General features: G+C 37.5%; 1 protein-coding gene across 2 annotated transcripts in view; it reads right to left on the reverse strand.

The window, feature by feature from the left end:
• MIGA1 (mitoguardin 1) overlaps positions 1-14,213 on the reverse strand; it is a gene marked incomplete at its 5' end in the record, with an annotated part of 98,696 nt that overhangs the window by 71,403 nt on the left and 13,080 nt on the right. For both annotated transcript variants that reach the window (XM_080802823.1, XM_080802822.1), the window contains 3 exons: positions 859-985; positions 3,095-3,231; positions 5,001-5,178. In XM_080802823.1, the coding sequence (XP_080658949.1) occupies positions 859-985; positions 3,095-3,231; positions 5,001-5,178 (442 nt within the window). The remainder of the gene's footprint in view (positions 1-858; positions 986-3,094; positions 3,232-5,000; positions 5,179-14,213) is intronic.

Consider the following 14,213-nt stretch of genomic DNA (forward strand, 5'->3'; position numbering starts at 1 on the left):
GATATGAATTTAATGCCATTGTATTGCCTATAAGGTGACTGTTACTGTATATTCTCTCTGTTCCTTTCTAGTCTTTGTTACTTTCAGGATCTCTCTTTGATTAGAGGACTCCTTTCAATATTTCTTGTAGGGCTGGTTTGGGGATCATAAATTCTTTTAGTTTCTGTTTGTCCTGGAAGCTTTTTATCTCTCCTATTTTCAATGACAGCCTAGCTGGATATAGTATTCTTGGCTGTGTATTTTTCTCAATTAATACCCTTAAATGAGTGTAACATATTGAATAATGGCCACCCAAATAGGTCAGCTCTTAGTCTTGGAACTGTAAACATTACCTTACAAAGAAAAGGGTTCTCTGAAGAAGTGATTAAATTAAGGAATTTAACATGGGGAGATTATCCTAGACTATTTGGTGGACCCTAATCCAATCATGACTGTACCAGTAAGAGGCAGAGGGAGATTTGGTACACAGAGAGGAGGTGATGATGGAAGGGCACAAGCCAGAAGCCATCAAAAGTTGGGAAGAGAAAATAGATACTTTTTGCTCTCAAAACAGATACTCCCCTAAGCCTCCAAAGGAAGTATAGCTCTAATGATACCTTGATTCCAGCCCAGTGATAATGATTCGATCTTCTGGCCTCCAAAACTCTGAGAGAATACATTTCTGCTGTTTAAATGACCAAGTTTGTGGTAATTTGTTAGAGCATTCTCCAGAAACTAATATAACAGGTTATTTTATGTATACTAGATTTAACAGATATAAGAACATTTTAAAATCATGTTGCTTCTTTTAAAATAATTCATTTTTTAGTTTCATATTAAATCTGAGTATATCTTAAAACTTTATTATGTTATTCCTACCCATCAAGTATAAGTTCTCAGGAGTGGTCACAGGAATATTAACAAGTTTAATATCATCTTCATCTGCTTTGTCCCAGGAGTTAGAATTGCCGCAAGCACAGCTATGACAAGAATTGACACTCTGGACCTAAAATTAAGATCAACAGAAGTTACTTCAAAATCTCTTTTGTGAAAACATTTTGCAATCATTTATATTTACAAATTGTTTATATAAATCCTATTCCTGGTGAAACAACCCAAGTAATTCCTACCTGAAGAAACAGTTCTCATTATATTCAATTAGGAGTCATAAGACCCTAAGTATTTTAAGCTTTTGTTTGCTGAAAAATGCAGAGAGAGCATTTCAAACAAAAATCAGTTATTTCCATAAAAAAATCAAGCAGTTACTTTTGTAGTTTACTGTTTTATTAAGCATTTCCTTATAAATTTTATCCACACCTACTTTGGTTTGAGGTAACTAGCTTATCTCCTTTTCAAAATTTATTAACAATGCTGATTCTCTGCTAAACGATAACTACAATTGAAGAGCCTCTATCATCTTCCCTTCTCTAGCAAGGTGCACTGAGCCAGTCATTTCAGTCTCCTCTATGCAAATAACTACCTAGTCTCTACTTCCAGTTCTGTCCTTTTTAAATAAATCTGGGAGCTCTTAGGTGGCTTGGTCGGTTAAATGTCCAACTCATGATTTCAGCTCAGGACATAATCTCCTGAGTAATGAGATCAAGCCCAGGGTTAGGCTCCGTGCTCAGCAGGATGTCTGCTTGGGATTCTGTCTTCCCCTCTCCCCACTTGTGGGAACTCACACTCTCTCTCTCTCAAAGCAAATAAATATATCTTTTAAAAAATAATAAAAATAAAGAAATTTAGCTCATATTCCCATCTGGTGGAAATACTTGGTGATTCTACTCAGCTCTTCTGCTGGCATCTTCAACTAACTATATGAAAAAGGACCTCTGTAACTTTCCAAAATAAATCTTTCCCTCCTCTCAGATTCACTAACAATACTTCCATCCCCAAAATTTCCCAAACCAGAAAACAGAAAGTTGTCTTTAAGTTCTCTTCCCACACCTCTCATATCCAATTACCAAGTTTTGCGGACCCTGTCCCCCTCCTTTCCAAGTCTGTTGCCTTGTTTGGGCACTCAGAAATCTGGGTTCATAACCCTGGCAGTGGAATGATGAGGTCAGCTGAGGCCAGTACAGTAAAGTGATTCTAATGACTTTCTACTCATATTTATCATGAAACTCCCTTTCTCTACTTAGTAGTTAAAAAGCACAGCTTCAACTTTCAGTTGAAAAATTTCAAAACAGAGGGACTTCTCTGACACAGAGTAAGTTCAGATTATAGAATGGATATATACTTCATTACCCTGTTAAGTTTTAAAGAGGAAATGAAAGCCTACATGTCTTTGATCTAGATATTCCTACCACAGAATAGCCTTTAAAAATTTAATATATTTTTAGGCACTTAAGAATGGGACAGCTATATATTCCAACAAAATATAGAAGCAAGGTACAGAACATGGTCCTCAATAAACTATTTAAAATAATGAATATACATGATGGTAGAAGCATATGCTCCCAGAAGTATATATGTTACCATATATTACCAATATTTATTGGAAATTACCAATTTTGCTTATCTCTCAGGAGGAGAACCAAGAGGATCAGGAACACATTTATCACTATACATTTTTTGCCTCTTCTTTATTTAGTAGCAAATATATATCCTACCTATTAAATACATTTTTACTATATTAAACTTCAACAAATACTAACTCTCTTCCTCACTTGTCATTCAATACTACATTAATGCTCCAAAGAATAAGGTGAGGAACTCCACATTTGGCTTTAGCAAGCCACACACTTTTACCTACCCAGGCTCATTATTTTGTGACCTAGTACAAAGGTTGGCTGTTTTGCAGAACAGCTTTTTTGCAGAACAGCTAGTTTTGCAGCTTTTTTGCAGAACAGCTAGTTTTGAACCAATTCTTCCACATCAACACTATTCTACAGGACCCATTTGTCCACATCACTTACTCAAAGAAAGATGGAACCAAAAAGTCTTGTTATTTAGCAAAAGGAAAATTTTACTTGCTTAAAGAAAACAGACACAACCCGATGATTTAAGGTTCTTTCCATACCAAGGGCTATCTATAATTATATGACATTTAAACAAATAGATAACAAAAGACACAAAGCAAATCTGTAAAATAATTTTTTTTTTCATTACTTACAGAGGCTAAACTCTGTGCAGAACCTGAGTATTTACTGAAAAGTCCTCCATTAGCATAGTTACAAGACTGAGATCCTTTGTCTTTGGCGGAACTTAAAGATAAGGTCAAATTCTGTCTACTACTGGAACAACTTGAACCTACCAAACAAATATATCAATAATATTAGAAGTATTAGTAACTCCAATGATAAATTTCAGGTAAAATCTCAAAGTTTATATTATATTCATTCAGAAAGCTTCTAATTTTAAAATTCTTTTCACTCAGTTGTGTAAATTATTAAATGTACACCATTATTAAAATCTACATCTCTTCACAATTGTGTTTTTTTCACGTTCACAATTGTTTTTAACATTGCTAAACTCTGCTCCCTAAATAAAGAATAAAATATTCACTAATTAATTAGAGCAATATTTGAATAATCTATTGTAATCACTATAAAAAGACTGTCAACTAGTGTGCCTAGTTTGCTCAGTCACTCTTGATCTTGGGTTTATGAGTTCGAGTCCCGTTTTGGGTGCTGAGACTGATTAAAAATAAAATCTTTCTAAAAAAACACTGGCAACTATAAACATTCAAGTTATAAATTTAACGAAATATAAGCACTTCCTTTCCTGAATTACATCTAAACTATATTCATATCACATTACATTATAAACAGTTTTTTATACTTCTTTCTCCCCTAAACACCTATCTATCCATCTATGGCAGACACTGTGTCTTTGTTCACCTTAATCCAACAGTTAAGACACTCTTCAATTCCTGGACTTATATGTCCCTAAGCAGGTCACGTAAGCTTTCCTTATCTCAATTTCCTTTATGTCTAAACACTAACACAGGATATAGTCCTAATTCTTAGGATTGCTATGAAAGTTAAATAATGAAATGAATACACAGAATTTAGCACTACATCCGAGATCTAATAAACTCATTAAGTGAGAGCCATCATTACTGCAATGTTCACTGTACTTGGCACAAAAATAGTCATTCATTGATTATTTGCTGGACAAATTAATAACAAAAGCATATGATACTCTAAATAATAAATTAAAATTAAAAATTTAATAAATAAAAAACTCAGCATGCTCAAGAAATTATTGTTATTGATACACTTTGGCAGTATGTACTACATCTCTAACAAAAACTATCTTTGAAAGACCAGTAATTCTACTTCTACTTATATACTAAGAAAATAATTAGACAAGTATATGCAAAGCAAGAAAAACATTCTAAAGAGAACAGGGAACTGCTTAAATAAATTGGGCATGTGTTTTCAAATTTAACACTAAGTATATACTAAAAATGATAGCACAGGGGCACCTGGGTGGCTCAGTGGGTTAAAGTCTCTGCCTTCAGCTCAGGTCATGATCCCAGAGTCCTAGGATCGAGCCCGTGTCAGGCTCTCCGCTCGGCAGGGAGCCTGCTTCCCTTCCTCTCTCTCTGCCTGACTCTCTGCCTACTTGTGATCTGTCTGTCAAATAAATAAATAAAATATTTTTTTAAAAAAATGATAGCCAGAAATGTATTTGTGGACCTAGAAAAACATTCTTATATATTGTTACTTTTCTTACAAGAAAGCTACAAAAGGTATAATCATAATTTTGCTATATACCATTTACTTCTACATAATATAGAATTTTATGTTTCAATATATTTAAATGCAAATAGAAACAGATAGATAAATGCCAAAGTATTATCAGTCATTACTTCTAGGTACCAGAATATCAGGTGATTTTAACTTTTTGTTTGTTTATCTGTATGTTCTAATCTTTCTAAAATGAATCTGTATTATCCGTAAGTTAAATATTAAAGAAAGGAATTTTGGAGACGGAAACACGGAAATCACTGCACGCCAGTTATGATTTATACATAAAATTTCTTTTTTTAGACTTCAGCTATCTCCACCTACCTTTGTCTGATGCTGCTCTTTTAGTGTATTCAAGTACAAGGTGCTCTGGTTCCCATGGTAATGCTTTTCCTTTCTTCTTTCCACGTCTTCTTTTAAAGTGATGGGCCAGAAAAATTACAGATACAGCACTCACTGCAGTTACCACAAACAACTTTTTTGCTACTGGTGAAAATTTTATCTGGAAAAGATGCAGGTTGATTGAAAAAAGCTTCCTATATTTATTCACTTAAAATAAATATTTAGGAACAAAAATTATTCTTAAACTAACCTAGCTCTAAGTACTACTAAGAGAATATTATTTCACACTCTTTAAATGACAGCTAGCCCAACTTGAATTTTGAAAACAAGCAAAGTGTATTAATTTATTACTTTCTGAAGTTCTTAGGTAAACAATATTACCATAAAAGTCAAAAGGAACACAAAACAATTCAACCTCATTAAAATCTGTTGAACAGGGGCACCTGGGTGGCTCAGTGGGTTGAGCCACTGCCTTCGGCTCGGGTCGTGATCCTGGGATCCTGGGATCGAGCCCCGCATCGGGCTCTCTGCTCCGCGGGGAGCCTGCTTCCCCCTCTCTCTCTGCCTGCCTCTCTGCCTGCTTGTGATCTCTGTCTGTCAAATAAATAAATAAAATCTTTAAAAAAAAAAAAAAAAATCTGTTGAACAACTAAAGATTTTTCATGCAACTAAATGTCTGAATCATTGCAAGATTTTAAATTACAGGAATGATTATTTCAGAGTTTTGCTTTGTTTTGGTTTGGTTTTTTGAGTAGGCTCCATGCCCAGTGTGGGGCTTGAACTCACAACCCTGAAATCAAGAACTGAGATGAGATCAAGAGTCAGATGCTTAACCACCTGAGCCACCCACACACCCCTAATTCAGTTTTAAAACAAACCAATTTTTTTTTAAACTATCTGGAAATGTGGACAATCATGAATTATCTCAATTTCTTTCTTTCTTTTTTTTTTTAAGATTGATTGATTGATCGATTTTGGAGTGAGAGCACACACACATAAGCAGGAGGGGGCAGAGGGAGAGAGAATCTCAAGCAGACTCTGTGCTGAATGCAGAGCCTGATGTGGGGCTTGATCTCACAACCCTGAGATCATGACCTAAGCTAAGACCAAGAGTCAGATGCTTAACTGACTGTGCCACCCAGGAGCGAAGAATTAACTCAACTTTTTTTTAAAGATTTTATTTATCTGAGAGAGAGCGAGAGGTAACATGAGTGGGAAGGAAAGGTAGAACCAGACTCCCTGCAAGCAGGTAGCCCAACAGAGGGCTCGATCCCAGGACCCCAGGATCATGACCTGAGCCGAAGGCAGTTGCTTAACCAAGCCACCCAGTAGCCCCAAATTAACTCAATTTCTAAATGCTATCTGAATAAGCCCTTTATGCATGAATTATTCAACAAATGTTTACTCAGCATTTTAGAATGTACCACACTGTGCTATGAAAATTTTACTATAATTCTCTTCAATAAGCAAATATCAATGCCTTTCAATGATTAGGAAGCACTAGGTATAGAGGACACAGGTCTTGCCTCCTTCAAGCGGTGTGCTAATAGTAGAGACAAAAATATTCACAGATACAGTATGGTGTGATAAATACAGTAATATAAGTATACAGTAAGTATTAACATCAGACCAAGAGTTAATTAACTTTGTCTTGGGGGACAGACACTATCAATCTCCTAAAATACAGGAGAGCTATAAAATAAAGCCACAGTCTTGGGGCGCCTGGGTGGCTCAGTGGCTTAAAGCCTCTGCCTTCAGCTCAGGTCATGATCCCAGGGTCCTGGGATGGAGCCCCGCATCCGCTCTCTGCTCAGCGGGGAGCCTGTTTCCTCCTCTCTCTCTCTCTCTCAGCCTGCCTCTCTGCCTACTTGTGGTCTCTGTCTGTCAAATAAATAAATAAAAATCTTTTTAAAAAATAAATAAATAAAGCCATAGTCTTGAGATGTAGAGAACTGGAGAAAGTGTCACTTCCAAACTCACAACACTAAAAGACCGAGAAAAATGGCAAGTTCTCATTTTTTCTTAAACCCCTCACAATGCTGAGGTCAGAGGGTAATCAACAGGCCTTAATGCTAAAGAAACACAGGTATCTGCATGAACAGATAGGACATAAGTTCTGGCATGCAGAGATAAAACACAGCAGGATATCAGTAAGGGTTCAGCTAGTACGGCTGGTAAATTAGTAAAGACAGCTGCACTTGTGAGAGAGGGTAAAGTACCCCTGGGGGTAGGGGGGATGCTGCAAAGATAACAGTAATGCATACTTTTTGCAGATTTTATCTTCATGAATCCCACCAGGCTCTACTTATAGAAAGACTACTAGAGTCCTCAGTCTCCCTAACAATGCAAAACTGGGGGAGGGAAACAGGAGTTTTTGTGGAGGGGCATGAATTGCCTCAATGCCCTTCTCTATCCCTTAAAAAGAACAAAAGACTTAATTGGTGGGATGTAGCTTTAACTTTCAAGGGAAATTGATACTGTTAAATGCTTATATTATAGAGGAAAGGTATCAAATCCATAATCTGAGTTTTTACCTTTAGAAACTAGAAAAAAGAACAAATTCAATCCAAAGCAAGCAGAAGACAGGAATAAAGACTGAACAGAAATCAATGAAATAGAAAACCAAATCAATAAAATCAAGGGTTTAAAAAAAAATCACTAGGTTCACTGCGAGTAGGTTCCAGGGGTGAGGATGGGGGGGGAATCAATGAAACTGACAAAGCTCTAGCCAGTCTGACCAAAAACAAACCAAAGAGAGAGAGAGAGAAAAGACACATATTACCAAAATCAGAAATAAAAGATATCATCACTTAAAGGCCTTACAGGTAAGAAAAGGATTACTAAACAACTCTATGCCCACAAATCCAACAATTTTAAATGAAATGAACCAGTTTCTTGAAAAACAGAAACTATCCAAATTCACTCAGAAAGAAATAGATAGCATGAATAGTTACATATGTACGGAAGAAACTTGAATATGTAGTTAAATAAAAGTCTTTTAACAAATGACAGGACAAATTCTACTAAATATTTAAGAAAGAAATATCAATTTCATTCAATGAGGGAATATTTCCCAATCATTTTTGAAGCCAGCATTACTATTAATATCAAATCCAAAGACATTACAAAAAAATTTATAGGCTAGTACCTACAATGTTGACAGATTAAAAAAAAAATCCTTCACAAAATATTAACACATCGAATCTAGCAGTATGTAAAATGAATACTGTGTAAGATCAAGTAGTATATATCCAAGGAATACAAATCTGGTTTAGCATTCAAAAATCAATTAATGTAACTTACCATAATAACAAACCAAGAAGAAAAGCCGCAATATAATCTCAATAGATTCAAAAAGAACATTTGAAAATATTCAACAGCCACTCTTGATTTTTAAAACACTCAGCAAATTAGGACTGGAAGGTATGTAGCTTAGTGTCCCCCCGGAAAATTCACATTCACTTTGAATATCTGAGAATGATTTTACTTAAAAATAAAGTTTTTGTCCATGTAATTAAGGTAAGAATCAAGATGACATCACACTGTTTTAGGGTGGGCTCTAAATCAAACAAGTGTCCTTATAAGGGATTAAAGGACATAGAGACACGAAAGAGAAAGCCTTGTGAAGAGGGAGGCAGAGATTACAGTTACACTGCCACAGCCAAGGAATGCCTGGAGGTACCAGAACCAACATCACGTTAAAAGTATAAGCCAGAGGGAGGAGTCAAGATGGCAGAGAAGTAGCAGGCTGAGACTACATCAGGTAGCAGGAGATCAGCTAGATATCTTCTCAAATCACTGCAAACACCTACAAATCCAACAGGAGATCGAAGAGAAGAACAGCAATTCTAGAAACAGAAAATCGACCACTTTCTGAAAGGTAGGACCAGCGGAGAAGTGAATCCAAAGCGACGGGAAGATAGACCGCGGGGGGAGGGGCCGGCTCCCGGCAAGTGGCAGAGCAACGGAGCTCTAAATCAGGACTTTTAAAAGTCTGCTCCACTGAGGAACATTGCTCCAGAGGCTAAACCAGGGTGAAGCCCACGCGGGGTCACAGAAGGATTGGGGATGTCTGAGTGTCGCAGAGTTCGCAGGTATTAGACCGGAGAAGCCGGCTACAGGGACAGAGCTGAGGAGTGAGCTCTCAGCTCACGGTTACCTTGAACTGGTCGCAGGCTGGGTGAGCTGGGAGCGTGGCCAGAGGCCAGGGAGACGGGAGTGAGTGGGCTCTTCTCTGAGGGCACACTGAGGAGTGGGGCCCCAAGCTCTCGGCTCCTCCAGGCCGGAGACTGGGAGGCCGCCATTTTCATTACTGTCCTCCAGAACTCTACAGAAAGCGTTTGGGGGACAAAAGCTCCCGAAAGCAAACCCGAGCAGATTACTTAGCCCGGCCCCTGGTAAGGGCAGTGCAATTCCACCTCGGGCAAAGACACTTGAGAATCACTACAACAGGCCCCTCCCTCAGAAGATCAACAAGAAATCCAGCCAAGACCAAGTTCACCTACCAAGGAGAGCAGCAGAATTCCAAAGGAAGAGAAAGCAAAGGACGGAACTCATGGCTTTCTCCCCATAATTCTTTAGTCTTGCGGTTAATTTAATTTTTTTCAATTTAATTTTTTTTTCTGCTGCTAAATTTTTTTTAACTTTTACCCTTTTCTTTTTAAACATTTTTTAACTAGTTTATCTAATATATATATACTTTCTTTTTTATATTTTTTATTTGTTTTCTTTTTTTAATTTTTTTTCTTTTTTCTGAACTTCTTTTTATCCCCTTTCTCCCCTGCACGATTTGGGGGTCTCTTCTGATTTGGTTAAAGTGCATTTTCCTGGGTTCTTTGCTACCCTTTTAGTATTTTATTTGCACCTTCATATACTCTTATCTGGACAAAATGACAAGGCGGAAAAACTCACCACAAAAAAAAGAACAAGAGGCAGTACCGAAGGCTAGGGACCTAATCAATACAGACATTGGTAATATGTTCAGAATGACGATTCTCAAGGTTCTAGCTGGGCTCGAAAAAGGCATGGAAGATATTAGAGAAACCCTCTCTGGAGAGGTAAAAACCCTTTCTGGAGAAATAAAAGAAATAAAATCTAACCAAGTTGAAATCAAAAAAGCTATTAATGAGGTGCAATCAAAAATGGAAGCTCTCACTGCTAGGATAAATGAGGCAGAAGAAAGAATTAGTGACATAGAAGACCAAATGACAGAGAATAAAGAAGCTGAGCAAAAGAGAGACAAACAAATACTGGACCACGAGGAGAGAATTCGAGAGATAAGCAGCACCATAAGAAGACACAACATTAGAATAATTGGGATTCCAGAAGAAGAAAAAAGAGAGAGGGGAGCAGAAGGTATATTGGAGAGAATTATTGGAGAGAATTTCCCTACTATGGCAAAGGGAACAAACATCAAAATCCAGGAGATGCTAAGAACGCCCCTCAAAATCAATAAAAATAGGTCCACACCTCGTCACCTGATAGTAAAATTTACAAGTCTTAGCAACAAAGAGAAAAATCCTGAAAGCAGCCCCGGAAAAGAAGTCTGTAACATACAGGGGTAAAAACATTAGATTGGCAGCAGACCTATCCACAGAGACCTGGCAGGCCAGAAAGAACTGGCATGATATATTTAGAGCACTAAATGAGAAAAACATGCAGCCAAGAATACTATATCCGGCTAGGCTATCATTGAAAATAGAAGGAGAGATAAAGAGCTTCCAGGACAAACAAAAGCTGAAAAGAATTTGCAAACACCAAACCAGCTCTACAGGAAATATTGAAAGGGGTCCTCTAAGCAAAGAGAGACCCTAAAAGTAGTAGATCAGAAAGAAACAGAGACAATATACAGTAACAGTCACCTTACAGGCAATACAATGGCACTAAATTCATCTCTCTCAATAGTTACCCTGAATGTTAATGGGCTAAATGCCCCAATCAAAAGACACAGGGTATCAGAATGGATAAAAAAACAAAACCCATCAATATGCTGCCTACAAGAAACTCATTTTAGACCCGAAGACACCTCCAGATTTAAAGTGAGGGGGTGGAAAACAATGTACCATGCTAATGGACATCAGAAGAAAGCTGGGGTGGCAATCCTTCTATCAGATCAATTAGATTTTAAGCCAAAGACTACAATAAGAGATGAGGAAGGACACTATATCATACTCAAAGGGTCTATCCAACAAGGAGATCTAACAATTTTAAATATCTATGCCCCTAACGTGGGAGCAGCCAACTATATAAACCAATTAATAACAAAATCAAAGAAACACATCAACAATAATACAACAATAGTAGGGGACTTTAACACTCCCCTCACTGAAATGGACAGATCATCCAAGCAAAAGATCAACAAGGAAATAAAGGCCTTAAATGACACACTGGACCAGATGCACATCACAGATATATTCAGAACATTTCATTCCAAAGCAACAGAATATACATTCTTCTCTGGTGCACATGGAACATTCTCCAGAATAGATCACATCCTGGGTCATAAATCAGGTCTCAACCGGTATCAAAAGATTGGGATCATTCCCTGCATATTTACAGACCACAATGCTCTGAAGCTACAACTCAATCACAAGAGGAAATTTGGAAAGAACGCAAATACATGGAGACTAAACAGCATCCTTCTAAAGAATGAATGGGTCAACCAGGAAATTAAAGAAGAATTGAAAAAAATCATGGAAACAAATGATAATGAAAACACAATGATTCAAAATGTGCACAACATAGGCAGTCCTGAGAAGAAAATATATAGCCGTACAAGCCTTTCTCAAGAAACAAGAAAGGTCTCAAATACACAACCTAACCCTACACCTAAAGGAGCTGGAGAGAGAACAACAAAGAAAGCCTAAACCCAGCAGGAGAAGAGAAATAATAAAGATCAGAGCAGAAATCAATGAAATAGAAACCAAAAAACCAATAGAACAAATCAGCAAAACTAGGAGCTGGTTCTTTGAAAGAATCAATAAGATTGATAAACCCCTGGCCAGACTTATCAAAAAGAAAAGAGAAAGGACCCAAATAAATAAAATCATGAATGAAAGAGGAGAGATCACAACTAACAACCAAGAAATACAAACAATTATAAAAACATATTATGAGCAACTCTACGCCAACAAATTTGACAATCTGGAAGAAATGGATGCATTCCTACAGACATATAAACTACCAAAACTGAACCAGGAAGAAATAGAAAACCTGAACAGACCCATAACCAGTAAGGAGATTGAAAGAGTCCTCAAAACTCTCCCAACAAACAAAAGCCCAGGGCCAGACGGCTTCCCAGGGGAATTCTACCAAACATTTAAAGGAGAACTAATTCCTATTCTCCTGAAACTGTTCCAAAAAATAGAAATGGAAGGAAAACTTCCAAACTCATTTTATGAGGCCAGCATCACCTTGATCCCAAAGCCAGACAAGGATCCCATCAAAAAAGAGAATTACAGGGGTGCCTGGGTGGCTCAGTGGGTTAAAGCCTCTGCCTTCGGCTCAGGTCATGATCCCAGGGTCCTGAGATCGAGCCCTGCATCGGGGGTCTCTGCTCAGCAGGGAGCCTGCTTCCTCCTCTCTCTCTGCCTGCCTCTCTGCCTCCTTGTGATCTCTCTCTCTCTGTCAAATAAATAAATAAATAAATAAATATATTTTAAAAAAAGAGAGAGAGAGAATTACAGACCAATATCCTTTATGAACACAGATGCGAAAATTCTCACCAAAATACTAGTCAATAGGATTCAACAGTACATTAAAAGAATTATTCACCACGACCAAGTGAGATTTATTCCAGGGCTGCAAGGTTGGTTCAACATCCACAAATCAATCAATGTGATTCAACACATTAATAAAAGAAAGAACAAGAACCATATGATACTCTCAATAGATGCTGAAAAAGCATTTGACAAAGTACAGCAGCCCTTCCTGATCAAAACTCTTCAGGGGCGCCTGGGTGGCTCAGTGGGTTAAAGCCTCTGCCTTCGGCTCAGGTCATGATCCCAGGGTCCTGGGATCGAGCCCCGCATCAGGCTCTCTGCTCTGCGGGAAGCCTGCTTCCTCCTCTCTCTGCCTGCCTCTCTGCCTAGTTCTGATTTCTGTCTGTCAAATAAATAAAATATTAAAAAAAAAAAAACCTCTTCAAAGTGTAGGGATAGAGGGCACATACCTCAATATTATCAAAGGCATCTATGAAAAACCCACTGCAAATATCATTCTCAATGGAGAAAAACTGAAAGCTTTTCCACTAAGGTCAGGAACACGGCAGGGATGTCCATTATCACCACGGCTATTCAACATAGTACTAGAAGTCCTAGCCTCAGCAATCAGACAACAAAAAGAAATTAAAGGCATCCAAATTGGCAAAGAAGAAGCCAAACAATCACTCTTCGCAGATGATATGATACTATATGTGGAAAACCCAAAAGGCTCCACTCCAAAACTGCTAGAACTTGTACAGGAATTTAGTAAAGTGTCAGGATATAAAATCAATGCACAGAAATCAGCTGCATTGCTCTACACCAACAACAAGACAGAAGAAAGAGAAATTAAGGAGTCAATCCCAACTACAATTACACCCAAAACTATAAGATACCTAAGAATAAACCTAACCAAAGAGGCTAAGAATCTATACTCAGAAAACTATAAAGTACTCATGAAAGAAATTGAGGAAGACACAAAGAAATGGAACAATGTTCCATGCTCCTGGATTGGAAGAACAAATACTGTGAAAATGTCTATGCTACCTAAAGCAATCTACACATTTAATGCAATCCCTATCAAAATCCCACCCATTTTTTACAAAGAAATGGAACAAATAATCCTAAAATTCATATGGAACCAGAAAAGGCCTCGCATAGCCAAAGGAATATTGAAAAAGAAAGCCAAAGTTGGTCGCATCACAATTCTGGACTTCAAGCTCTATTACAAAGCTGTCATCATCAAGACAGCATGGTACTGGCACAAAAACAGACACATAGATCAATGGAACAGAATAGAGAGCCCAGAAATAGACCCTCAACTCTATGGTCAACTAATTTTCAACAAAGCAGGAAAGAATGTCCAATGGAAAAAAGACAGCCTCTTCAATAAATGGTGCTGGGAAAATTGGACAGCCACATGCAGAAAAATGAAAGTGGACCATTTCCTTACACCACACACAAAAATAGACTCAAAATGGATGAAGGACCTCAA

Source organism: Martes martes, assembly GCF_963455335.1.
Source record: "Martes martes genome assembly, chromosome: 4".
Lineage (NCBI taxonomy): Eukaryota > Metazoa > Chordata > Mammalia > Carnivora > Mustelidae > Martes > Martes martes.